The sequence below is a fragment of the Parus major genome, chromosome 10 (assembly GCF_001522545.3).
Source record: "Parus major isolate Abel chromosome 10, Parus_major1.1, whole genome shotgun sequence".
Classification (NCBI taxonomy): domain Eukaryota; kingdom Metazoa; phylum Chordata; class Aves; order Passeriformes; family Paridae; genus Parus; species Parus major.
The window spans coordinates 17,087,319-17,115,310 of record NC_031779.1 but is presented as its reverse complement, the minus strand read 5'-3'; the positions used below and the strand labels follow the sequence as shown (position 1 = coordinate 17,115,310).

The window sequence follows — 27,992 nt, the reverse complement described above, 5'->3', positions numbered from 1 at the left end:
GCAGCCGGGGTTACCTGCGTGACCCGCGTGCCGGAGCGGGGCGGGCCGGGGGCCCCGGGCGCGGCCGCCCCCCGCGCTGGCGGCGGCGGCGGGCGGGGGGTCGGGGGGGCCGAGCCGAGCGGGGACACTTCGCTCCGGGCCGCCCCCCTCGGCTCGCGGCGGGGTCGGCGGGCGGGGACTGACCCGCGCCACGGCCAATCAGCGCCAGCCGCGCCGGCCCCGCCCCCGCCCGCGCGCCGCCGCCGCGCCACCATTGGCCGCCGGGCTGACGGCGGGCCCGCCCCCGTCCGCGCGCCGCCGCCGCGCCCCATTGGCCACCGGGCTGACGGCGGCCCCGCCCCGCGGCTCCGCCCCGCTGCCGTAAAGCCGCAGAGGAGTGGGGGGGGTAGCTTTGCGACAGGGGGTGGTAGCAGCGGTTCCGGCGCTGTGACGGAGCGGAGTTTGGGCCTCACGGTCCTCCGGGGGCGGGTGAGTGGCGAGCGTTGCCTGGCAGTGGCCGCCGGGCAGCGGGGCGGGATGGGCCCGTGCTCTCCGCGGTTCGGGGTGACTAAGCGGGGCCGCGGGCGTGCGGGTGCGGGGACCGAGAGGCGGGGCCAGGAGTGAAGGAGGCGGGGCCGGAAGAGGAGGGGCGGGGCTGTTGATGTGTGGGCGTGGTTTGACTGTACGGGGACGGGGTCTTGGGGAGCGAGGCGGTGGCGGGCGGCGCGGTGCCCGTGAGGGGTGGAGGGCGGGAGAAGGAAGGGTCGCCGGGTGGATGTGGGGCTCTCCGCGCTGTGCCGATGCCGGGCCGGGAAGCCTCGGCTGCCCTCAGTCCAGCAGGATGGAGCTGTGGGGGCTCTGGAGAAGCGGCAGCCCCGAGTGTCGCGTGTGGCGAGGGCTGTGCTGAGCACCCAGCGCTGGCAATGAGGGGCCGCTGAGGCGGGTCCGGGACTGCTCCTGCCATCAGTGACTAAAGGCGCTCGGCAGAATTGCAGCCAAAGCATCCGGCGTGCTGAAGTGTCTCAGTTAACAGCGGTTGCACAGCTCAGGTTATTTGCAGACTATGGAAGGAAATTACACTAATTGAGAGGCGTATACAGTATTTAAGCACTGAGCAGAAGCTTATTTTTTATTGAGAGATGAGCCTCCGAAGTCACTGCAGGTACAAGGAGTCCAAAGTGTATTTTATTCCTTAAATGCTATGATCATTTCATTGTAAGGTGATTCACAGCCTTCAGATTCATACCCAGAAGTAATGGACTGAGGTTTCATTTCACTTTAGCAGACGTAAGTTTTAAATGAGAATAGAATGGATTTTTGGATAGTGTTTCTCCCAAAAAGCGCCTTGATGCTCATCTCATTCCATCCCCTGCCATGGGCATAGACAACTTCCACTATCCCAGGTTACTCCAAGCCCTGTCCAGCCTGGCCTTGGACACTTCCAGGGATCCAGGGGCAGCCACAGCTTCTCTGGGCACCCTGTGCCAGGGCCTCACCACCCTCACAGGGAAGAATTCCTTTCTAATTTGATGGGACTAACATTATCGATACCACCTTTTTATTTTTGTTACTCACACAGATTACTTACAATGACGTGCAGTAACTTAGAGATAAAAGTGAAGAGGCACAAACAAATTACTTGTAATGACACACTAACTTGGAGATATAAGTGAAGAGGCATAAGTTTGATTTTGATTTTAAAGCATTAATAATTATGAAAATAACATATCAAACCCTATTTATTTGGGTTTCTTACTTTCTGCATAGTTTTCTTTGTTTTGCCTGATCACTCTGTACATAAGGTTTTCAGAACTGTTTCCTATTGTTTATGCAGGAGTCTGGCTCTGTGAGGCATTGCCTTAATTGGTTTTTAGATGTTGTCATGAATTACTCATATAAATAATACAAATAAAGGTTGGAGTTTGTCACTACTTTTCTTTGCTCTTCAGCTTTGAGCTTTTCACTCTCATGCTGTGTCTGAAACAAATTTAGTCCTTGTCTGACTAAAAATTATTCTTTAATTCTCCCTCTTTGAAGTAAATGCCTTCAAAATAAGCCCCCTCACTTTTCATTTCCTTCAGTGACTTTTGTTTGTGAACTGTTGTCATGTGTGAGTGAGATCTATCTTAGAGATGCTTTAGTAAAGTTTGCACATTAATGGTGGAACATAAATGTGTTATGAGAGGATCCAGGAAAGCAAAGCCAATATCATGTGGAGAGGGTGAAATCTCACAGTGGATGTCCTAGAAAAGTTCTGAATCTATTCTGCCTTAACCACCTTGCTGGATTGTGTGAATTTGTACATGAGATCCCTGAATTTACCACCTAAGGTGATAATTCAAGTTGATCTCAAATATAGAAGTAAATGTGTTGAGATGATTTTGCTTTATTAGGTATTCATTTAGGAATAAAACTCAAGGCTAGGGACAATAGCTATATAAAATATTCAGAGTGATTTCTGAATAAATTTTATGAGGTTTCAGGTCATAAATTTCCACCTCAAGTAGAATTCTGAAAAGATTCTGCAAATGAAGAGGGAATTTATTGCCTGAAATACCAGACTTACTCTTAACATCCAACAAAATGTGGAGTATGGGAAAGGATGGGGGAAGGGTTCTTGGTTCTATCAGGTGAGGAACATGCTGTAACATTTTTGAGTTTTCAGGTCAGCCCTTGCTGAATTTGTCTTTAAAAATACCACTCCAGAGGGAATTGTAGATCACTCCTGCAGGCAACTTCATGCTCTCAAATTTTAACTGCTTTTCTGAGGGAGATGCTTCCTGATGGTGGGAGAAGTGATGAGTCAGGGTAGCACATCTTGGTCTACCTCTAATCTTTCATGCCTTTGGGAAACCATTTTGTCAATACATGCTTCAGTTGCAATGAAGAAATCAAGTTGTAAAAATGAAGGTGTAATTTTCAATGTTTGATGTTGTTTTTAAAACTTGTGAAGATTATAAACTAGAACAAAAATGCCTCATATACTGACTTTTACAATTCCTTTGTTTTCTAATATTCTCCTAAAAAGAAGTAGTGATATCAAATATTTGGTCTGATGACAAATGCAGGTACAATTGATATGTAGATGGGAAGATCTTTAGAATTTCTTACTGATTGGAAGACTGAACTGTTTTCTTCCTTTGGTAAGAAAGGGAAAATGTAGTATTTAAATAAAAGCCAGCTACAGGTGGATGGCTGCAGGATTCTACCTGGTTGACTGTGCCAGACTTAGAGATGGGGATCCAAAAAGTATGCAAAGTATGAAAATACCTAGAAGCAACTTAAGTCCCACTCCTAACTTCACCATAGATACAGGTAATATGTTTGTTGGTTTTAATTAAGAGGTCTGGTTAGAAAGCATATTAAAACTGCTCTAAAATATAAATATTACAGATGAGCATCACTCTTAATGTAGGTGAGAAAGAAATCCTGATGTTCTTAAGTTGTTTTTTTTTTTCTGAGAAGATGGGTTATCTGTCTGGCTATTTACATATTGGATAGAAAATTGTGAGGGCTTAGGTGCTCACACTTCATGCAGAGATTTAAATTCTTAATAGCTCTTCATTTTATGCTGTAGCAAATATTCCAGTGCTGTGATTGAAAGATATCTTCCACTGACAGAGGGACAAAGATTTTTTTTTTTGCCTTTCCTGAATATGTTGAAGTGTTTTTGTTGACTCTTAATGCATTTTACACTTTCTTTTAAAATTATTCTTTAATTTTCAGCTTCTTAATTGCTGTGCCCTTGAGGTCAGCCTACCTTGAGCCCATGTGCAGCAAAACTCAAGGCTTGTCCTTCCTTTGGCTTATATTTTTTTTTTTTTTTGAGAGCTGTTTCCAGTTCCAGCGTCAGTGGAACAATGATCATTGTCAATTCAGAGGAAAATTTGTAGCTGAAATTTTATGCCTGTTTTTGGAGACATAATTCACAAAGGAATTTTGATTCTAGTAGTTTTAGTAATGTAGAGAGATTTAATCCAAGTTCTCATATCTTTAGAAGCAGCCCCTAATAATAGTCATCTTTGGGTTTGTTAATTCCAGCAAATGAATTTTGGTGTTGACAATATAATACTGCAACTGTGAACTTCTTCCCAGCACAGTAATTCTTCATTTTAATGTCTCACTGGGACAGTTTTGTGCAGCTGAATTTGCATTTTCAAAATAAGTTTAATAATGGTAGCATTAACTCTAAAAATGTGTTGTTCCTTTATATTTTCAATTTGCTTGCAAAGTAACAGCAAAATGTTTTATTTATAGGTAACTTAGAATAGAAATGCCCAGTGGTGCTTCTACTTCTCTTACTGGATGAAAGCAACTTGGAAGCTGATTTGCAGTGAATAATCAGTGAAGACACACAGCATTTTCTGGAATATTGCATGATCTCATGATGAAGATCTCTCTCCTGCAGCAGATGTATAAGGATGTCCTGGCAGGCATTCCCCTAGCAAAGGAAAGCCATCATTATTCCTCTTTAATTAATCTGTGTGTTGAGCAGCCACCAGGAGATGAACGCTGTCATCAGAAGCCTCTGCCACCTACTGCTGGTGGGGTTGGGAGCCATCAGGACACTGATACCTCAGATGTTGTCCCTGCAGCAGATGATTTATCCAACAGCTTTGCAAACATGAGCTCCTCGTTCTGCCCACGAGAGGTGATGCTGCTCCAGCTCACCTTGATCAAAATGATGGTGGCAAAAGCAGAGTCCCAGGAAATTGAACCCCACACAAGACAGAAGTACTGTGAAATCTTTGTTCTTCTGAAGGAGGCAAAAATTGACTCAAAATTGGTAACTTCTAAAAGATTATTTAATTTTTGTTAGGAAAGGAGGAAAAATAAAAAGGGATGTGCCTTAGATATTTTTCCTTTTTTCTGTCTCCAGATTCACCTGCTTGGTTGTGATGATCGGCTGCTATCTCACATGGCCTCACAAAGTCTAGCATCTCTTGTGTATTTGCAGCTGAAGGAAGAGGTGAGTGTGACATAACTTCAGAGCTCAAAAAATGGCTTAGTGAACCTGTGGGTTGTTCCATTTGACTCTACAGCCAACTTTATAGTGTTTGTATTTTCTGAGAAACTTTGTTAGCTGTGTTAGGAGGAGCCTGGAGTATGGAAGGCAAGGAGATCTGATGTGTAACAGAAGTGTGGAGTGTCTTTATAGATAAAAATCTGGAATTTTATGAAACTCATTTAAGGTAAAATGGGTGTAGATGACAATAATCTCTTTCAGGTTGCAATACAGATACTAAAAAAAAGCCATGATCTAGATTATCAGTATTTTTACTGGTTGATGCAGTAGATAAAAATGAATAATAGCCTCTTGGAAGTTAATCAAATGCTTTACTGTATCTTCTTGTTTGAATATCCCAATTACTTGAGGTTTTTTTTTTTTAAATTTGCTGTATATTTAGTTGAATATGTATTGCAGTCTCCATAGTAGCATCCTGAACACAGATTCATTTCATAATTATGTTTGTAGTATTTCTTGCCAAGTTGTCTGGGAATTATGAATTCAGATCTGGTTTGTCTACAGAATTATCTGATTTTGGGTATATCACATGACATCAGGAGGTTTGGTGTTCCCTTTTTGGAACGTACAGATAATTTCAATTGCATACATGTGTTGCTTCATGTTTGTAATTAAAGACCTAATTAATGGCCCAGGACAGACATTGTTTCTACCTGTGTTTTGTCTGTGCCTACATTAGAATCTTCTTCATGTACAATTTTAAATAATTTTATTATGATTTAATGTAATTTGCATAACAATTGAGACCATATTTGATGGGTTTTTGAATTATTTTTCTTAGGACGCCTTGAATGTCCCGTGGCTCAGCTTTAGCCTGAACACGCTGTTGGGGTTCCCCGGGAGTGCCCGGGTGGCCGATTGCCTGCGGACTCTGGCTGCGGTTCTCAAGGAGACGCTGAAGGACGCGCTCGTACCCGGAGCAGGTACCGGCGGTGCTGCGGCGGTACCGACACGCGGGTGCCGCCAGGAGGAGCAACTCACCCGGAATTCTTCGGGAATAGTTCGGCTCCTGGACACCTCTTCCCTTCCTTATACCGGGGGTGACGAAGTGCTTTTAAAATGTAGCGGTTTGAACATATTTATATTCTGAAAGTAGTCACAAGACCGATTTATTTCTTATTTACTGCTTTGTCTGTATTAGGTCAATAACGTGGCTCTTGTTGCCCTAGGGGTTCTGAAGAAGCTGTTGGCTCCACTTGATGCGGTGCTTGAGGGATTTTATAATGCCATCCTGCTCCATCATTTTGACAGTCACCAGTACACTTCACCTTATTCTGAAGCTACAAACAATCTGATCAGTTTTATAGATCTGCTTGAAGCACTCTTGGCTTCCAGAATTGAACTGGATTTACCGCTCAGGTGCCAGAGAATTTTATTTTTGAAAGTTTCTTATGTCCTCAACGTTATTAGCTCATCAATTCCTTATATAATCAAGAAGAAATTCATTTTGCTTCTTAAAAAATGTGTCCTTTACAAGTCCAGAGAAGATGCTAAAAGTGGTTCACTGTTCTTACAAGCCCCATCTTTGTGTGAGGATATGCTTGCACTGAGTAATGCTGTTCTGCAGGTTGTGAATTTGACTTGGCTTAATCAGATCCCACTCAGTGGAAAGTCCAGCTACTTTGGAAGCAGTGAAGCTGCTCCAGGACATGATTCTCAGGGTACTTCTGACCAAACTGTTCTCAGAGCCTTAAGTCTGGTTTTGCTTAAAGCACTGGAATTCAAGATTCACAACTCTGCAACAGAAGCAGAAATCAAAGGTAACAGTCCATTTAAATTTTGTTCATTAAGCAGCAAGAGTTTGAGCTTTCAGATTTTGTAGTCATAGCTCATTAAGACTGTAAATAGATTTCAGCTGAATTAGTGGTTGTGGGAGGGAGCTGCGTCCTGCTAATTAGTTGTCTCCTTGCATTTTATCAAATCCTTAGCCCTGTGATATGTTGGACTTGAAACAGCTGCATTTGGGATTGAAAATTTTCCTGTTAAGAACATTAAGCCAGCTTGAGAACACCAGGCTCTTCAGCTGGAAAAGAGTCCATAGCACAAGCAGCAGCTCTAATCAGGGTGGGTAACTGAAAGGAACTGCAGGTAACACTCTTCCCTTTTCTAAGGTGGAGGTAGGACTTTAAGCACCATTATGCATTTATTCTATTGAAGGTACAAGGCATTACTGTCAGCCAAGTAATGTAATGAGGCAAAACCAGCTGTGGTATAGAAAGATGAAAATAAGGAAGCTCCAAAGTAAGGCACAGGGAAATTGTGGGACTTGACACAGATTCACAGAATGGCTTGGGTTGGAAGGGGCCTTAAAGATCATTGAGTTCCAGCCCTCTGCCATGGCAGAGACACTTTCCATTAGACCAGCTTGCCCCAAGCCCTATCCAACCTGGCCTGTCCACTTCAGGGATGGGGCAGCCACAGCTTCTCTGAGCAACTTGTGCCAGCCTCACATGGAAGAATTTCTTCCTAATATCCAATTTAACCCTGCCCTCTGGCAGTGGGAAGCCATTCCCCTTTGTCCTCTCTCTCCAGGCTTTTGTCCAAAGTCCCTCTCCAGCTCTTTGGTGCACCTTTAGACACTAAATGGAAGGGTCTTGAGGTCTCCACAGAGCCGCCTTTTGTCCAGGTGAACACCCCCAACTCTCCCAGCCTGGCCCCAGAGCATCTCTATGGCCTCCTCTGGACTTGCTCCAGCAGCTCCACATCCTTATGTAAGTGGCTGTGTTCTTCACCCTGACTGACAGGTCTGGCCCTTCCAGTTCCCAGGTGTGAGCATTCATTCCTCCATGGCTGGTTTGCTGCAGTGAGGGGCTGGCTTGGGGCAGCAGAAGGGCAGAGCTGCTGCAGTGCTGGGGCTGTGCCTGGCATGGCCGGGAATGCCATGGAAGCTGCATTCCCCATGGGAGAGGCCGCGGTGCTGGGTCACACTGGGAGCCAGGGAGTGCCTTCTCCCTCCCTGTAAGAGAGCTTTTTGTCCCAGAGACCTTCTTGGAATCCCATCTTCCCACCTGCTCTTTTCCCACTGAAAGCACCTGATGCACATCTGATGCAGTGTGAATGTGGATGTGCAGATTCTATGATCAAAGCAGCGTGCTGTCCCTGGATTACAGCCCTCAGGGAAAGCAATGGAAAAGCAGTTCAGAAGCAGCATTTCTGGACAGGCACCAGTGAGAATGGGCATTCCTTTATTTACTAATTATGTGGCCAAAAGTAATTTCTATACCTTTTTAAACAAAGGTGAATTTTTACAGCATTTTAAATACATTGAGGGATTTTAGTAGAAATTCTAGATGTAAGTATTATTTTACTTTTTATATTTCTTGCTAGGTAGCAAGCCTAAAACTGATTTTTAATTCATCTGTGCGGAAGGGCTACAACTTCCATAAAGACAGCTTGTGAAACTTTTTCCAGATTTTTGGAAGATGCTATATTTGTGATGTCATATGCATTCTTAAAGATTTTTAAGTATTTGTAAAGAGTATTTTACTTGTGATCCACCTTCTGAAAAATGTATGGAGACTGAGATTGTGTAAGAACAAGTGAAAAGAAAAAATGTAGGCTATATCCATTTTAGATGTCTCTATGAAAATCCCTTCTCAAAAACATTCTCCTTTCTTTTGTAGATTCATGACACAAAAATGAGTTTTGTAATTAGATTCAAACACCCCAACTATCAAGAGGAATTTCAATTTGAAAGTAATGGTACTTCCTTATTTTAGTGACATTACAGGAAGTGTTTTAAACAAGCACCTAAATGCTTTATTATGCTAACTTCTCTTTCGGGAAGCTGCTTGATCTTCTGGCTATTAACATGGATTAGAGTGGCTTAACTTTAATTAATTTCAATTTTGAGAGTCATTTCCAGATTCATAGGGAAGATTTTTGGTCCAAAGAGTAACTATTAATAACAAAGACAATTTGATGTTCCTATTATTTGCTAGAAGGAAAAATGAATCTTAAAGTCAAATGTTAAGGAAAATCACGTAGTCATGTGGTAAATAAAATGTATTTCAACATTGCTGGAAAATTTTCTGGTTTTTAAACCTTGAATGTATGGTGTGTTGCATCAGAAACTGTTCTGTGGTATCTCATTAGTATTGAAGGTATAAGGTTTTTGACTTAAGGGAGAGAGTCTCTGTCTAATGAATACAAAGTGATTTTTATGAGTAAGCTACTGCATTAAAACAGCAAGAACTAATCTATAAAATTTGATGCTGCGATAAATCAGTTGAGCTAAAGAAAAAACTGCATTCATAAACTGTTATGCACTGTTAATTTAAAAAATAAAGAGTCTGCGTTGTTTGGCAATAAAAAATGTATAGCAAAGTTCATGGTTACTTCTTTTTTTTCAGGAGACGTTGAGAGTTCCATGTCCCAGCTGTTGGTGTTCTGGAGGAGTCATGTAAAGCCTTCCCCACAGTCTCACCCAGTTGTGCATCACTGTGAATGGCTCTCCTTGGTTTTCATGGAGCAAGATGATGACATGTGGGAAGCTGCTAAAGCTTTATTACTCATCTATTTAAAATTTGATAGGTCAGTGTATTTTATTTTTTTCCTGACAGAACTATGAAGAATTGTACTTCAGTGAGGTTACTGTGACATTCCCAGTGGTTGCTTTTGTTGGAAGGAAAATTATTTTTTCATAATTTAAAACCCCCCAAACCTCAGGATGATGTAATAATGTGTGGTATAAGAGCTGATAATTTAAGTCTTTTTTGGATGGAAATGGGAGTTGTGAAAGTTTCCTACTAAATAATTTATCATATCCTGTAATTCAGCATAATTGACTTCATGTCTAAAATAGTGGTTAGACAGATAAAAAGCAAGATTGCTTCCTTACAACACTGAAGGCTTGACAAGAATGGGATATTAGAATTAAACTTTAATAATTCAGGTACTTCTGGCAAAGTTTATAAGGATTGGCCCTATGGGAATTCTAGCTACTTGATAAAAATGGTTATTGCTAACAACTGAAAAGTGTTCTTCATGGATTTGTCCTGCACGTACAATGCTTCATTGTTGTTTAAATTACCATACAAGTTATTATTCTGATTTATACAAGGCCCTCAAGCTTCAAATGGGAGGAGAGTGCAATACCTTACATACACACAATTATTAGACATTTAACTACAAGTAGGCTCCTCTTCCAGTGTGTGTAACATTCTGAAAGTTAGTCTGAATTCAGGTTAACAAAAATATTAAACTAAGATTGTTTAATATTTATATTAAAGTACAGTTTATGTATTGTAAGTAACTTCATTTACTGCAGGACGTTTCCTAAGTAGTGCCTTTTAAGGCCTGCTTTAAGTGCTTTGGCTTCCTGAGCTGTTTGATCTCCTGCTCCCACCTGCCTTCATTCTTTCTCCCTCTGATACAGAAACTTCTCTTTTCTCTTTTTGTTCTTACTTTTTCACAAAATTTAAAAAAGAGCAAGAATCCATCTTCTGGATACTACTGCTTAAAAAAAAAATTAAAAAAATGTAAACTTCCATGAAATGATTTCCTGGCTTACTTTCCAGGTTGCGGTGTGATGCTGCTGATAACCCAAGCCAAAAAGAAGAGGAATCCTGGAAGTTCCTTGTACATGCAGGTGGATATAACCCACACTGTATCTTTTTATTTTTTCTGGAAAAGATTGCATTTGATTCCACAGTACTTCTAGATTTTTTGATTTCATCAGAAACTTGCTTTCTGGAGTACTTGGTCAGGTACTTAAAGCTTCTTGGGAAGGAGTGGCATCAGTTTGTAGATGTCTGTAACCATTTCGATACCAGGCACAGCACTTTCCACACAGTTTGTTCTGTCAAGCCCCCTGACCAAGAAAAGCAAAGCTTCGTGACTGGGGAGAGTTTGCAAAATGCTGTTAGTGAAGCAGAATCACAGACTCCGATGTCTTTGACTCCTTCTCACAACTGCCCGGTGTTTACAGCACAGCGAGGTGATAATGAGGCTGCAGAGTGGAACCAGTCTGACTCACTGACCACCACTGATAGCACGTCCCTGCTTGGTTCTCTTCAAAGCCTGGTTAATTATGACAGCTCAGAGGACTCAGAGGTGGAATCAGATGGAAAAGAGTGCTTGGTAAACACAAAACAATTGCCTTCAAACAATGAGGGTGAGGTGAGGAGGAGGGAAACTGGTTGCAGCTGCAGAGATGATGACCTGAATCCACGCACATCTGAAGTGTCACCTCTGAAACTGAAGGGATGTCGTACCTCATCCTGTCGGACTTGTATGGCATCTTCAGATAACATTGCTCCCCTAAGAGTAATGCTTTGCAAATCAACAAAGTGCTTGGAAGAGCTGCAAGAGGCTATTTCTAGGTTGCAGAGAAGAAATCTTTTCCCATATAATCCATCTGCATTGTTGAAACTACTGAGCCATGTTGAGAAGATGAGTAAATCCATGAATCTGCAGTAATTCAAAGTGTTCTTGTGGGTTTTTTTTAACAAATTCACCAGGGAATATTTCCATGAGATTAATGACTTCTAAAACTCATGCCTCTTCACTAGTCAGTGCATTTACCTCAGGCAGGGTAAACATGGATTTGGTTGGCACCCTAAAAATCTGGAATTGCATCCAGTAATATGATCCATGACCTGAGGTTCCTAAGCGCATTCATGATGTGTATGTCAATGTCCAGTAAATAAGGATTAATTTTTGGATATTCCACATTTTATAATAATTCATGTGAAAGCATTTTAAAATACATGACATTTAAAGTATTGTCAATTATACTTGATGTAATTCTATTCTTTAGTTCATTGCCAGATTAGTAGTGGTTTATGGACTACAGGGCAAAGTTAATGCAACACTTGACTGCTTAGAAGTTGGGCTAAATAATATAGCTGGGGACAGTTTACTGTTTATCCTGTAAATATAATGTGTCCTGCATTGGTGCACTGCCCAAAGTGGACCTTCAGATGTTTATATTCTTTCAATTAATATAAAAGGTAGATGTGGAGTTAAAGCATATATTGTCTATGGAAAACTTTAGTTGGGCGTTATATCTTTAATTAAGCTTAGGTAATGCAGAAGTGACATTCCAACAGAATTTTTTGCATCTATCATGCATTTCCTAGAAGTATAGGATGTATACTTCGTAAGTTTAAATCAGAAAGAGAATTAGAAAGTGACTCCAGTGCAGTGGGACGGATACTGAAGATGTTAAATTATTATACTTGTATCTTTTATTAGATGTAATTTGAATAACCTGAAAAGTAAGTGTCTGAGAGTTTGCCTGGGGGAGTGAGTTCAGAGCAGGATCCAAGGCAGGGTGTGCACTTAGCAGGAAAGCACCTGATGCTGCTGTGTTTAACCTGCAGCTTGTAATGATCTGCCAAGGGTTAGGCACTGGGAAAATACTGGCAACAGGAACACTGGAAAAACCTCAGACCTCTTCAGAACTGTGGGAAACAGCTTTCCTTTAGGATCTGCTCTTGAAGGTAAGTGCTCTGTTCTGATTGAGAACAAGGAAGTACTGTCTTCCCTTTGACTAGAAATTTTGTGTTAAATTAATATAGATACTAAGATGAACAGTCTCTGGAGCAGGTTGCTGACCTCCAAATCTCTGTGGCTGTCTTCTAGATTGGTCTTTAGTCCTGAACTGGTGAATCAATGCAATTGGGAGAGGAAGAAAACTGGGTGTAGTTTATGGGATCCTTTAGCTGGCAGTTCCAGGGCTCTCCAGTGCCTATGAATTCACAGACAGGAAGGTTTGGACCTCAGTTGTACTCCTTCAGGATGACAGCAGTATTTTAGGTAGCAAGGAGTGATTCTCTTCACTGGCATGAAGGAGATCCGGATATTAAGGGTGTTTGCTGTACCATGGTTTCTTCCTGAGGTCACAACAGCTGTAGTGCAGAGGGCTGGGTGGGAATGTCAAGGAATGGAAACCTTTCCATTCATGCCTGCAGTTATTGTAGTTAAGAGCTAACCCTGGAGTTGTCCAGGGCAGCAACATGCCTGTCTTCTCTTTATGTTTGAGCTCAGTTATGCTGTAGCTGCTGAGTTGCTCATTTCTGTCACGACTAAAACCCCTCTGGGCCTGTTCAGAGATGCAGTTCCAGACAACTTGGGAACTTTTCATTTCAAACACAGGAAGTGCCATGGGTGAAGTGGTTGAGCAAGAGTCTCTCAAGTTCACACAATTTTCAGAGTAGGTAGGTACTTATGTTTCAGTGAAATCCTTTCCACTATCCTCACTCCTTTTCTAATCTAGCCTTTGCTGACTAGTTTATTTTAATTGAGTAATTCCATTGTTTGCACTGAACACAGGATTGTTCAGTGTTACTTGGTCTACACTTTGCCAGTTGGAAGTACCTAAATTGCAGCAATATCTCTGACACTGATATGATAAGCTGAGTGGGAAAGGTAGAATGGTGATGATTTTGGGTAAGTCCTAGTCTTATTTGTCAGCAATTACTACAACTACATAAGCTTCTATAAAGAGTTTAAACATCTCAGAACTGTGTGTAGAATGTAGCAAGAAATGTAGGAGCCCATAACCTGATTTTTTAAATACAGCAAATCCAATTGCAGTCCAATTGTATTTAATTCTTACAGGCTTGAGGCTGATCGTGTACCCACCTGATTATTAGAAGTGGTGATTCTCACACGTTTCCCTTCTCAGAAAGCCATTGTTTTAATTCTCAGAATGTTTTAGTTGTAAAAGTGGGTAAATATATTTTGTAACTGACAACTAGATACCTTATTGTGTTGATATTTTACCATTTATGACCTGAGACGGAGTTAAATTGATGAGTAAAGGGTTTTTTTATTGCACACAAATTGAGGGTGAGCGATGAAAGTGGATTGGAGTTCTTTGGCTGTATTGAGAAAACCAACCACAAAAAAAACAGCACCTTGCTAAAGAATTTGTATTTTAATCAATTGGTGAGTATAGAAAGTGGTTTGGGTTAGGTTTTGGTTAGGTTTTTTCAATCATAAAAAGCTTTTAGGCACAGCTGTTATTTCATGTGCTAGAGCAAATGAATTCACCTGCAGAGCCTGTTACCAATGTTAAGTTAGAACTCAGGAATTAGGTCAGTGATTACCAGGAGATCAGTGTGCCTTACCTTTGGGTATTGATAGCTGTCAACTTTTCTTGTATTATTTCAAAGCAAGACAGAACAAATCAGGTGACCTGTGTGGAGACAGTGTTCTGTCTGAGGATTCCTCCTGAAGTGTTCACAGTTTGCCATTAATGGAGTTGTTTGGTGAAGTTTACCTTCAACATCAATAGAATGAGTTAAGCTTTAATGAGGTAAGCACCAGAAGTTGCTTACAGGATGCGCTTTTTAAAAAGAACATTTTAAACTTTTTAGCTGAATGTTTGTAGAGCTTGACTGCAGCTACAGCCGAATCCAGGTGGTTCCACGATTGTGGTTCTTCAAACTGGATTTTCTCCAGTATTTTTATGGCTGCTTTCCATTCTACTTTTAAGACTCGCAGTACAAGTTTTAATCCTGTAACACAAGAAAAAAAACCAACCTTGGGAACCTTTACACTTGCAGTAGCCTTGTATTCCCCTGAATAGGGAGCCTTGGTTGTTCCCTGGTTTATCATTGTAGGATAAGTTTTGTTTGTACATCTTCCAGAGTCAGTCTGGGATGGTTTCTGAAGTCAGTATCAGGGATTTATCACAGTGTCAGTAGGAGTGAAAATATCATAACAGTGACATTCCAGGTCATAACAATGTTACTTCAGTGTATTTTCCCTTAGAGTTATCCTAATGAGTTTGTAAATTCTTGCTGTATTTTGTTCAACCCTTCTGGGCCGCCTTGGTTCACTCTGAAACCTTGTTAGAAGCCAATAGTGCGTGTCAGAATGGATGGCAAGCAGTCTTTTACTGCCACTGTCTCCACAGCAGGCATGGACCTGGACTTAGTTGAGAAACATCTCAGGGATTTAAGCTTTTATAAGTTATTATCTTCTTAAATGTTGTGTAAATGACTTTATTGCTGATAACTGACAGATGCTCTTTAATGGACCAGCTAGCTTAGTGCTGGCTTACATCATGAATGAAGGAATAAAATATACTTTATGATAAAAATCATGCATGGATAATTACAATATCCTTAGTTATTTCTGGTTCCTACTTTCCCTGTACTGCAAAACATGAGTTTTGCCAGTCAGCAGTGCCCTTTTAGGAGGGAGATTTGAAAAAAAATGTGAATTGTTGGAAAAAATAGCACACAACCTCAAAAGTGAGCACTACTGAATGTTGGCTTCCTTAAAGTTTGTAGGGAAGGTTTGCAAGTTCATATTCTGGAATTGTAGCTGCTAATTTGAGTTGTCCAAATATCTACCCCATCTCATCCTAGTTCTTGAGCGTTAAAAATTAATATTTTCTGTGGAACTTCTTTGAAGTTCCAAATGCCCTTAGCATTTGGAGGAAGTAATAGGCACATATTAATATATGAATAATAATTTGAAGTCTATTTTGCAAAGGAATGTATATTGATTAAGTGAAAAAAAAGACAAACTACAGAATCCTGTATCCTTATTCCTTTCCTTGCTGGAAAGGAAAAAGCTATATCTTCAAGGGTAACATTCCAGGGTTTGTCAGATCTTGGAGTAACTTTGTCACTACAGACCTTTCATGGCTCTTTCACACAGGGATTTAACTGAAACAGAATTTTACCTCTAGTGCTTGGCTTCCTTGATAATATTTATATTCTTCAAGAAATTGTGCCTTTCTGCTGACACCATTACAGCTACTGTGAAAGTTAGGCAAAGACCCGTTAAGCAGCAAACACCAAACTCAAGTAATTTTTTTAAAAATTTGGTTATCTCCTCAAGGGAGAACCCAGTACTTGGTCACCTTCAACAGAGCATTGGTCCCTCTAAAGGAGGGTTTCTTCATCTCAGCTAAAATTACTGATCAGTATGATGCCACTATTTTCTGTAATTGTCACTTAGGAGCTGATGCAGAAGTGGGAATTATTGGGTGTGAAGCATCAAAGGAATTGTCTTTCAGTTTCACCAAGCAAATGCTCATATTTTATGTTTTCTGTGGGTGGATAAAGATTGATGCTCCAAGAGTCACCCACTAATGTACTCAAACAACATTTGCAGCATTGTCTTATGTGCAAGTGTTACAAATTGTTGAGGTTTGTGTTCATAGGTTGATAAACCAGTGCTTCCAGCTCCAAGGATCAACAAGACATCTTTTTTTTTTTTAATCTTATGGTATTTCTATGTTGTTGGAAATTGATTAAGAAACTCCTTGGTTTGATTGAATGAATTGTTAAATCTCTTAATATTGCACCCAGAAGATTGTGTAAATTAGTCTCCTGCGTTTTCAGATAGTGGCAGCACACAGGAGTGTTGCTTGGATGAATTTGCAGTGCTGTAGGTGGAGAGGAAAACATAAATTTTGCCTTTGCAAATGTATTGGAACAAACTTGGTGGAAGTTCCTTATATAGATAAGCAGTTATATTTGACTTTTCCTTAACAGAAAAAGGCTTTTGACAAGTATGGACAAGTTGATGCTAAGCCAAGGGAAAGGGAAAAAAGCCTTCTCACCAAAGATAATTCAAAGACAATTAGGATTTTGCATAAAGAATGTGTCACAACCAAACTATGAGCAGATGAACTCTTAGGAAATCCCATCTCTGTGCCCCTGGACATGAGAGGATTGTTAACTCCTGTCCAGGAGGCTTATTGATACATGGTGTGTTCAGCATGGAACACGGCCAAGGGTTTGTAACTTGAAAGGGAGAGCATAATTGTGGTGTTCCTGGCCTTGGTGGCTTGGAAGGCAGTCCCCAGGTAATGTCTTTTCCTGGAGCCTTTTTACCCAAGGCATATCCAAAGCCTGTGGCAGAGTGGATCAGCAGCAGAGTGTGTTCCTTCCCTTCATGGACTTGATCCTCCCACTATTGCTCCTGACATCCTCTGTTCACCCAGGTCATCTTTCATCTTCTTATTAAAGCCCAGATTCTCAAAGTAATGAATTTTCTTTCTGGCTAAAATTCATGGGAATCAAGTTCTGAAACAATAATTTCAAAAGATTCAAGTGATTTGAAGATTTCAACCTATGTGTTCAGATTTTCCTCATTTAATCCTACAATGACATTTGTGGATGATAAATATTTTTTTCCTTAATGGCTGCTGTGTTCAAAATCAGGTATCTAGTCTCAATTATGACAGATGGCATTACTAATTAATTAGTAATGAGCCTCTCCTTAGTGAACCTCTCCCTGTAAGGATCTGGATTATGAATCATAGTAGGAAGAAATGTCTTGAGGAAAAAGCTTTTTGAGAGTTTTTTGAGACTTTTTCATTCCTTTTATGTAAGAGAAGGCTAGCATATGAGGAGAAGGTGTGAATTACTGTGAAAAGGATCTCAGCTTTTAAACTATAGCTTGTAAGGATTTGAGTTATGATATTGTGATACCTGACACAATGATTCATTTTCAGGTTTTTGTTGATTCTTGAGGAACAGAAAGTACAGGAATGTCAAGATTTTTTACTTTAAACTTGAAGGAATTCTTGGTGGCAAGGAGATGGGTGGTGAAGAGAGAATTCAGAGTGCAAATGGTTATTAGATCAAATTGATTTCTGCTTTTCCTCCATATATACATATGATTGAGATTTGATTAACACTCTGCCATTGAGATAATCAGTTAACAAAAATGGTTAGGTACTAACAGACAGTATATTTACATCATTGATTTTGGCTCCCCAGATTAATTCCAAGAATTTGTTTTTGGTTTTGTTTTTTTTTTTTTTTTTATATATAAAGGGAAACAAAAGAAACCCTTAGGGATTTTTGGGATGGTTTGGGTGTTTTGTTTTTTTTTCTTCTCCCTCTACAGGTGCCACCACATACAACAGCTCTGCTTCTAGAAGTTTAATACAGTCTCAAAGATTTGCCAGGAGGGTTTTCTCTAGTGAGAAAGTTTATTAATACTATAAACTCTCTTATGTAACTGCTTGGAACCTCAGCTGAAAGCTCACACCCACTGTGTGGATTCACTGTAATTTATTATATGAATTCAGCTGGCTGGAAAAGAAAGAGGGACATTTTGTGACACTTTCTGTAAGAAGCGAATTTTTCTTGCTTTGTTGTAATACTTTTTTTGCTCAGAATTTATAAATAATTCCTGGTGATGCATAAAATAATCGAGTCAAATACATGTTTCCATTATCTAGTTATATTTAGTTATATTATTGTATTTAGCTATATTTAATTGTTCAGTGCATGAGTAGATATTATGCTGCAAGTAAGTCATAGTAGCACTTAAACTTTGAATTTTTTATTTTCTCAGTGAGATGTGCAGACTAAGGGGTTTTTTTTTGTTTAATTTTATTTTTTTGCAGCATTCAGATTTAAGACCCCTGAAGGATAAGCACTACAGAGGTGCAGAGATAATTGTAATATCAGTGGGCACTTTGATCAAGGGGGTATGATTAGCTTGTTACTTACCATGGAATATCTTTAATCTTGTAATAGTATCCTATGTAGGTGGTGCCAGCCTAACAAATGCAGCTCAAAAAGGATTTAAAAACATGTGTTCCCTTCTTTTTTTTGCAGCAGTCCTACATTTGCTCCAGTCAAACTTATTTTTTTGCAATTTACCATAACAGTGAAGAAATTGTGGTTTTAGGCATAAGAGAGATGTTGCTGCCAATTACCTCTTCCATTCCTGGCCCAGTATTGGCCAAGTGATGTATGAATCAGCTTGCTCTAGGCTTTCCTAATTGGCACAGGCTTCCTGAATCTTCTGCTTGGTTCACAGCAGTGGCTCGTTCAGATGTGGGAAAGTTTGGAGATCATTTAAAGCAGCAGCCAAGCCATAATCTTTTCTGAAATACCCTTTCATGTTTAATGTTTCTCTGGTGCATCAGGTTATTGAATAGTGCTCCCGGTTTTATGGCAGGACCAAAGATTTGCTATAGCCGCGAGATAGAACACCTAAAATTAAAGCAATGCTGTATGAAGAAACCCATGCTTTTCTCACAAGGGGAAATAAATGAAGAGGTTCCATATTGCCTGGGTCACATCTTTCATGCCAGGCTTAAATTTCAGATGGAAGTTTCAGTATGCTCAAGAGGAGTTGTGGGAGGGAAGGCCTGCAGGAGGGAACAGCTCCAGTGTTATTCCCATGTGGTTTAAGGAGTCTTGGAGCCCCAAAGTACTGATGGCTGGGGGCCTTATCAGTTACTATTTTGTGTTTCTTCCATTCTCATGCTCTTCCACAGCCATCTGCTCCCAGCTTCCTTCTGACAGAGTGCTGGCTGAGATGGAGCTTTGGCTCAACTCTGACAAGTCTGGTCCCATTTCCTGGGTTGCTGTTTGCTGACTGCAAGCAGGAATAAAAGGCTAATAAAAGGTTCTCTGCTCCTGGCTCCTCTGTGAGGTTCTCTTCTCCCTTTGAAACAACACTAATGTGTCCACCAGAATGGAAAGTAATGCCAACACTTCTGAGGGCTGTTACTTGTTATTTGAAACTGGGGAGAGCTGCTGAGGAATGAGTTTCAGCTTGATTCCTTAGTCACAGAATGCGAAAAGAAATTAAACAATCAGGTTAAGTAAAACTGAGATGTTTCTGTGGTATCTTTACCCAAACACATACTCCATGTGTGCCTTCTTCTACTTTAGGAATGTCAGAAATTCCATTTTGGATCTTCTGAGGAACTGGAGACCTTGTAAAACATTCACTTTTACTGAATGTAAGCAGTATAGGGAGTACTGCTGAGAATGGTCAATAGGAGTAGAAACCTTTCTCTAACTTTATTCAAAACCCCCCACTTCATCTAAACCCTGTCAGAGTGAAGTGATGTTTTTGGTGCTCCATTTTCTGCACCCTCAGCAGGCTCAGCATCCTCCCGTGTGTGTGTGTGGAGCAATATACGGTGAGACAAATTCTCATCGTGCAACAAAACCCACGTGACTTCAAACATTTCTTCATTTGCTGTGTTGAAACGAGCAGGGAAGGCACTGGCATTACTGCTGCCGAGTTGCACGGAGTGATGTGGATGACATCAGGATTGCCTTCAGTCAGAAATCTTGAAGTGCAGCTTTGCTGGGTGGGTCTCAGAAGAATTTGAAAGGGTTCTGGAGATATAGGGCGTGTTTACCTCGGTCAGAGTAGTGAGTGTGATGCCTCGTCCCTGCTAATGTGCTTCTGGTCTCTTTGACTGCAACATCAGAAAGGTAAGAGTTCCTTTTCCTGCCTTTTTTTCCTGCCCTGGTACATTTTGTTGGGTTTTTCCCCCTCTCCTTACATCAGCCTCTGTTCTGAATTGTCAACATGTGCTAGTCTCTAACATGGTTTCATATGGCTAGAGTAGAGTAGGTCTTGAGTAGTCTTCAGATAAAGAATGGAATGACATTAATGAGATTTTATATTTTGCCACTAAGTATTCCAACCGATGAGAACTGCTTTCTGTTGAAGGAAAAAAGACAATACAGGTTACAGTCATAGCTTTGCCTTTCTACTTGTACCATTATCCTGTTAAGTGCTTGCTAGAGCACTTCTTTCTGAACTGAGAGGAAATTTACTTAACAGGAATAAATGGGAACTAATGATAGAGAAGTGATTATACAAGAGAAAAAAAAAATCCTAAATTTGAGTAGCTTGAAAAAGCTACTTCTAATTTTATTTTAATGTAAAATGCTAAGAAAAAAGTCCGTTAAGGAATTCAGTTTAACAGAGGTTTGGTTTTTTTATAAGACTTATCTTTTGAAGCTCTGAAGAAACTTGTGCTATAAATAACACACCTAAACAAGCTGCCAGTAAAGATTATCTCATAATAATGCCACAACATTCAGATGGAAGCACCCCCCAATCATATTGTTGCAATGTATCTCTGTTTTTCACTACCTTCCAGCTCAGCCCTTCAGCTGGGTCCCACCACTGATGAAGAGGCTGTGCTTTAGCTGAAAATTTCCCTTGCATTTGTTAAGACATGAAAAGGATGTCAAAAGTGGCTGAAATAATGAAAGACCAGTTCCATTCTGGCTCCTCCTCCAGCTGTCTTTGTGGATGGGGAATGTCAGGTTGAACTGCACAGGAAGGATAACCAGGAGAGAGCTGGAACAGGAGATGCACAGCAGACTTGGTTCAGCTGCTGGCTCAGGGTGGTGTGGAGACCATCAATAGATGAGCTGCTGGCTCACACCATGGCTGAAGATTCTGATTTGGGAAGCTGCAAACAGAGTGCAGATGCACCAGACCTGTCCTTTCCCTGCCTTCCAAGGGCTCATTTAAAACCTTGAGTCATTCACTGAAGGTGGAAAAGCCAAGAGCCTCTCCACCCTCAGGTGTCTTCTCGGATTCTCATTATTCTGCTGCCTCCACATGTTCTGTGGTACCTCTGTGCTCTCACTGCTTGTCCTGACCTCTGGGTACCCTGTGCTGCTCAATTCTTCTCTGCCCTTAACTCTCACCTTAAATAAGTGACACACCTCTTGTAAAATCTCCATTATGTAGCTCAGCATTTTAGGTTAGACTTCAAGTTTGTATTTCAAATAAAGCTTTGGTAAGCTGCAAAAAACAATCCTTTTTGCATCTTTCCCCAATAGTAAAAATCTGAAGAAAAGTCTCATAATTTAAAAGATTTTTTTTTTACATTCTGATAGGTATTACTAAGTTCTCAAAGCAACAAGTGTTGTTCCTTTAGGTTTGTTCAAACTTTTTGTGGATTATTCATTTATTAAGAACATCTAGCTTGGATAGGATTAGGGTTTTTTTTCCAGCAACTACTTCTGATCTCAAAATTATTACAGTCACTTGAATTATTTCATAGCTCTTTATTCCACTCTGTTTATGTTGTAGATTTTTAAAGCTTAAAAGTGGACATAGTTTGCACTGTAACTATACAGTGAGAACTGAATTTCACTTTGCTCAGCAGCCTGCCATCACCTAAAACCATTTTAGCTGCTCAAAAATTATTTACCTTTAAGTCAAGAGAGAGCATGGTGACTTGTACCCAGAAAATGAATTATTTCAAAGAAGTCTGGTTCACTTTTTTGTGGGTTTTTTTTTCCCCTCACAGAGAACAGGAAAAATAAAAACTCACTTGCCACCTTAATTGAGATTTATTCAAAGTGCTATTTTTGCTTGCTCAATATAGTGCCCAAGTTACAAGGTAATGTGAAATAACAGTAAAAGAAGTAAAATGCAGTAATTGCTCTGTAATGAGGCACTTAAAGTGTTTACAGTTGAGATTTGTACAAGACAGGGAGTAAATGTGAAGTTAAAGGTCTCACAGGAGTCTTAATTCAGCTATTTGAATTGAGTATTTTGGGATTTCATTGTAAGAAACTGAGTCCAGGAGCTCCTTTATTCTGTGCTGCCACTGCTGCTGTGTGTGGGCTGGGAGAGGTGTCAGTCACCCCTGCCTCAGGTTGTGGAGAATTTAGCTGGAATCAGGTTTTCCCACTTGGACAAATAAGATAATACAGGATACAAAGAGGTGGCAGCATCAATCCAACATCCTTTCTTCAGTCCCTTCCTCCACAAACCTCAGCTCCACGTGCAGGACCCGTCTCTGTTCAGCTGTTTCATGGTGGTAGATGCAGTTGGGATTCTTCACACAATGTCCAAAAAAAAAAAAAGTCTGTTTGTAGTAGAACACAAATCTGCAGCTGGAACTTGTGTGTTAACTCCTGGAAATATTGCTGAGTCTTCAGCTAAACCAAAGCCTGTGATATGGTGGATCTGATCTTTATTTGCTCTTTTAAAGCACTTCTGTTTCATGTTGAGGATGAATAACCTGGAACACCTTTGCTATCTGTTTTGATATCTGAGGCTTGATTTTTCCCAGCAGTCACTACACCAACTTTACCAGTTCTGCCAAATTATGAGGGGAATAGGAGAATTAAATTCTTCTTGCTTTTTGCTGATTTCAGTCTTTCCCTGTTACACCTCTGCAGCCTCACTGAGGAGCCTAAGGGGATGCTTAGGAGAATCAAGGTTACATTCACTTGCATGTTTGTGTTGTTGAGCCATTGGGTTTTGTAATTTATTCAATAAATAAGGATAGGAAATCCTCCTAATACATCCTGCAAACCTGGATATTGCCTTCTCTTAGTTCTGGCTTTTGAAATGCAGTTTTTGCAAGCAAGCGAGAGCTTTTGTACAGAGAATACAATCAAAGTATTTGGCTCAGTTTCTTTTTATTAATTCCTCAGACTGCAGCAGCCAGAAATTCTACTTCAAAGCAGCTCCTGAATTTGTTTTGCAAAATGCAGCCACATATCTTTTCTCAAACCCAAATTTTCCCTTTTTTTAATTTTCTTTGCTTAATAACATTAAAAATGAGGGCTTTCTTCATTGAATATATCCAGGATCCAAGAAACAGAGCATTGAAAGAAACTTCACATTGGTACTTCCCAACTGTGTGGGCTTTCCTTTAATTATAAAGGATGCAGTTCCTGAAGTAATCATTCCTGATTTTCCTGTTTTGCACTAGCCCATTAAAATTAGATTAAACTACAGAGGTGATCTTTCCGTAGCACCAAGGTGATTTGATTTCTTTATAATAAGAATGTATTTTAAAATATCTTTATTTTGGACTGACTTTTAGCCCCTTCCAGAGCAACAATTCCAGTTTTTTCAATCCAAATGCTCCTGGAAGTGCTGGTCTATGGACAGGGACCTGGGAAGAGGCAGAGGTTTTTCACCCTAGGCTGGCCAGAATGAGTCACACTGTTGCATTTCTCACTCCTGCTTTCTTGGTGCTGCCACAGGCTGTGAGGAGAAGCTCTGAGCTCAGCACTCAGCAATAGGAGGTTTAGTCTGGGTAGGATTTCAAGTTTTTAGTTAGAGCTGGTCCCAAATCAGGCCAAACTTGACATTTGCATCTGCTACCCGTTCTCTGAAAGTAGCATTTGCAGGGGGGAAAACTTAATTGTGCAAGTGAAAAACCATCTCTACTTCTGGAATCCAGTATCTTCAGCACTGATCCCAGCACTGGGGCTGGTGGCCATGGCTGCCCTCTTGCTCCAGCTCAGGTCTGTGTTTGTAAGGAATTCCTCACCTCCCAGGTGCTCTGGGAATCTCGTGATGAGAGCTGAAGGGAGGCAGGAAAGCAGCCCAGCTCTTTAACTGCTGCTGTTATGAAGATGGAAATCTTCAGTATTTCCAGGGAATGGCCTGATTTGCTGCAGTGAAAACTTCCAGTTTTAAGGGTAATGAAACTTAAGAATAGGCTGCAGACAGATTTGGAATCTCATCATTGGTTTTGTCAGAATCACTTGAACAGCGTTCATCAGGGAGGGTCCAACCCCCATGGACCAGGCCAGTCCTGGTACAAATACAGGGATTACAGAAGCAAGAGTTTCAGACAACCCACCTTTTGATGACTATGTTTAGTGTTTGTGAGGAAAGATTTCCCTTGAAATATGTGAACTCTGGATCAGACCTCAAATCCCAGAACTCCCTTGTATTTTAAGATTAAGCATGTATTTATGAGTTTAGTTTAATAGTGCTATGTTAACTAATTTAAGAGGTAATCATATGGTGAGGCATCCATGTGTGGAAGAAAACCATCAGTTAGTGAAATCCCAGGAATCCAGTAAGAAAACATGCACTACTGGGCTTTTCTAAGGTTTAAATGTTTTGGGTGCCCATTCAGTCCCAGCCCATCTCACCACAAGGCAACTGTGAGTGCTCCTTCCACTGTGCTGTAACAGACTGACCTGCTTTTATTACAGCTTGTGATAGCTTGCAGTGCACAGTCTAGTTAAAATATATATATTAGGAAGCAGAACTGTGTAACAAGGCTCTCCTCTGGTCTTCTATTGTCTGCAAGCCTTTCTGTCTGACCCAAAATGTCACGTTTCAAAGCCCTGCTTCATTAGGATGGCGCCTGCAAGCTGCTGTTTAGGGTCTGTTAGCAGCCCTGGTATAAATCCCCACTTCCAGGAGTTTATAATTCAGCAGTAAAACATTGCTCTAGGCTGAAACTTGGCATATAAAGTCTCAGTGCGGGAACAATTGAGATTTCTCCCTCCTTTATTTTTGCATGTGCTTATACACAGACGATTCATTCAGGAGGTTTTTACTGTCCCCTTCCTGCATTTAAAAAGATTAAATGGCTGGGTTATTAATAGTTCAATTCTGACTACTGTGCTTGGCCAGTAAATGGATCTGCAGTGCTGTTAACCAGCTCTGCTTGATGGGTACAGGTCACTGTTTCCCAAACCTGCTCCAAGCTTAGTGGAAACAGCCTGGTGTGGACCAGCAGTGGTTGTTTGGCTGTTAATTAACGTGGGCTCCAGTGTTAATTAAAGCTGTGTCTGGGTCCAGAATGCCAGTGGGATGCTCTGGGTATGGTGTCCTGATCCAGCTGCAGGCACAACTAAAATCCTGCTCAGATATGGAAGAACAGGAAAAGGCTTGAAGTGCTCCTGACCTTGGCATGATTTGATCTTATCTCGTGATCCTGTACAGAGATATCACTGGGAGATCTTCTGATGAAATAAAGTTTTGGTTGAAATTGTCCTCCTAGCTCAAATGTTTCCTCATCAAGGCTATATTTCAATGAAATCAGCTATTTCCTCATCTTTTTTTCTGGTTTATAGAAAATTTTAGCACGGAAAAAGTAATTAAAATTTACTATTCCTAGAAATCATGGAAAAATTATGTGTTTCAGCCTTTTGGAAAATGTCATAGTAACCTCTATTTTTCTTCAATATTAGGATGTTTTTATAGGATATATAACATGTACTCTAAAGTCCTTACAAATAAATGAGAACAGCAACTTCTAAATATATAATGTAGACCACAAAAGTTTAAAATGAGGCTTTTAAATAACTAAATACTTTAGTCAAAGTGAATTTTTTTCCTTCCAGACTTGATTTTAGACATTTGTTCCTGATCTAGATTTTTGTCACAGTTAAATCATATTATTTCCCATAATTTCTAGAAAAAACTTACTATGCACTATAATTTTTTCCCACTTGTTCCTGTGCACAGGTGTTTGCAAATTCAGGGTATATTTCCATTAGCATAATAAACAGCAGTAATTCATCAGAAATGTCCACATTACTATGGAATTGAGGCACTCCCTGGACTTTCTCGTCTCTTTTACACTCTTCCTCCCACTTATATCTAATTTATAAATTCAGCCTCAGGAAGATGAGTTCTCATTAGTATTAATATGATAGATAACACGTGAGTGTTGCAGGAGATTTGCCTAGGTATTAAGCAGTGCAGTGTGAGTGACTGAAAGGAGGCAGCAAGTACCTCCCTGTGCAGATTTCAAAGGCCCTGTATTGCTTTATATCACATCAAAATTTGGCTTTATTATTTTATCTTTTGCTGGGTTATAATCCTACCTCCTTGCTCTAAACCAAGATGGTTTTAATTTCCTGGATGATTTTTTTTTTTCCCCTGAGAACGCTGACTTTACTGGCTTTACACAACAAAGCTCAATATGGGTTTTTTCATGCATTTTCTCTTTAACATGTGAGGAATAAATTAAATTCTCTCTTTATTTACTCAGCATGGCGTACATACTAAAGACACTCAACAGCTGGTTCTGGTGGGAGAATATCTGGATGCCCATCAACTGCACATGGGCAGATTTTGTAGACCGTGATGGGCTTGTCTTTCCCAAACCACACCAGTTGTATGCCACAATCCCATATGCTTTTGTATTGCTGATCATCCGATTCTTCAGTGAAAGGTAAGAAACAGAAATGCAATTTGCTGCTAATGTTAATCCTCATGGATGCTGAAAATGATCTACAGATATCTCAATGTTATGTTTTATAAAGGAGGATTAGTTGGTGGTTTACTAGGAAGATCTAGTACAGATAACATGGCAGGTGAAAAATTGGGAAATATTTTCATTATTAGGTACGTGTGGCTGTGGTCCAATCCAGAAGGAAAATATTTCTCTCCAGCTTTTTTAGAGCAGCCTTTGGGTACTTCTGATTATCTCCTTTCACTAGAGATACAATTAATTCAAAATCATTTAGGTTTTCTTTTTCTCTTTCAGTGGAAGGATAGAAAGATTTGTCCTGTCAAACAAACCTCTCATTTGGTCCTGGACCAGAACATTTGTGTGAGGCTGATAGATCCCAGGTGTCTCTCTGTGGCCAAGCTAAGCAGATTGGAGGGATCTCAAAGTTTCATGTGGACATTTTATGCAGATCTAATAAAGCTGGCTCCTTTTTTTCCCTTCACTTTGGCACCAAAAAATGGATTGCTTCTGCAGCTGGAATCTTAGGGGACAAGCAGAGGTTGGGTCCACAGAAGAAAGCTACAATCACGTTAAGATTTACAGTGTTTTGACTTATTTATTTATAGCTTTTTATTTATTTATTTTCTTCTCTTTTTCCTCTAAAAAATGTGATTAGTAGGTTTTTATAATTATTTCAGGATAGAATGAGGAAATTTGGAATGTCGTGAGTTGGACAGACTTAAACCAGAAGCAGATAAGATCATTCATGCTGGAAATCAAAAGTAATTTGGATCATATGTTCATAACCATTCCCAGTGTCTCCTGAGCAAAGGCTTGCCCAAGTGTGTCTCACTGCAGTGCTGTTGGACAGGACTGCTGAGGGTAATCAGCCCCACATCTGGGACAGCTGACCACGCTATGAGTAATGAGGAATCAATGGCTGATAGCAGCAGGAGGGAGGGGGCTTTTCTGAACACCCTGCCCAAGCAGGAGGGCAAAACCCAGCGATTTGGGTTGGGAAAGGGAATCCACCAGTCCCAGGGAATGGCTGTGTGCCAAGGGCTGGATCCAGTCTGGGTGGTGGTGGCCCAGCAAAGAAGGTGCCAAGTGATTTTGCCACTGGGAGGAAGTTGCCCAGCAGCAGTCCCTGAGCTCATGTGGAGAGAGCATCTGGTCTCCTTTCGCTCAACTCCAACACTCCTCTGATGGCCACAAAAGTCAGGATGTTTCCTTGAGTTTAACAGCATTTCATGGTCACAAACTGCATTCCTTGGGTCTTCTTTGTTGTGTAGCTGCTGATAAACTGTGGTTCCCTCTTGGGATTAGCTAGAGGGAGAT

The 27,992-nt window shown here is 40.6% G+C and overlaps 2 protein-coding genes across 6 annotated transcripts in view; both read left to right on the top strand.

Annotated features, from left to right (window-relative positions):
• Positions 1-347: 347 nt before the first annotated feature.
• Positions 348-11,742, top strand: LINS1 (lines homolog 1). Of its 2 annotated transcripts, none has more exons than XM_015639298.3 (7): positions 348-468; positions 4,237-4,765; positions 4,859-4,948; positions 5,787-5,928; positions 6,175-6,765; positions 9,358-9,538; positions 10,525-11,742. In XM_015639298.3, the coding sequence occupies exons 2-7, from the start codon at positions 4,364-4,366 to the stop codon at positions 11,423-11,425; spliced, it is 2,307 nt and encodes a 768-aa protein (XP_015494784.1). In that variant the 5' UTR covers positions 348-468; positions 4,237-4,363; the 3' UTR covers positions 11,426-11,742. The 2 variants fall into 2 exon arrangements, with proteins under 2 accessions (XP_015494784.1, XP_015494785.1); XM_015639299.3 differs by lacking the exon at positions 348-468 and adding an exon at positions 774-1,141.
• A 216-nt stretch (positions 11,743-11,958) lies between these two features.
• Positions 11,959-27,992, top strand: part of CERS3 (ceramide synthase 3) — a 43,166-nt gene continuing 27,132 nt past the window's right edge. Inside the window, exons 1-3 of one of the 4 annotated variants that reach the window (XM_015639304.3) lie at positions 12,444-12,450; positions 13,106-13,167; positions 26,472-26,654. In XM_015639304.3, coding sequence (XP_015494790.1) covers positions 26,473-26,654 — 182 coding nt within the window. In that variant the 5' untranslated portion in view covers positions 12,444-12,450; positions 13,106-13,167; position 26,472. Of the gene's footprint in view, positions 12,451-13,105; positions 13,168-14,163; positions 14,271-17,767; positions 20,173-26,471; positions 26,655-27,992 lie in introns of those variants that run through there. The other 3 variants (XM_015639302.2, XM_015639301.2, XM_015639303.3) reach the window with 3 other exon arrangements.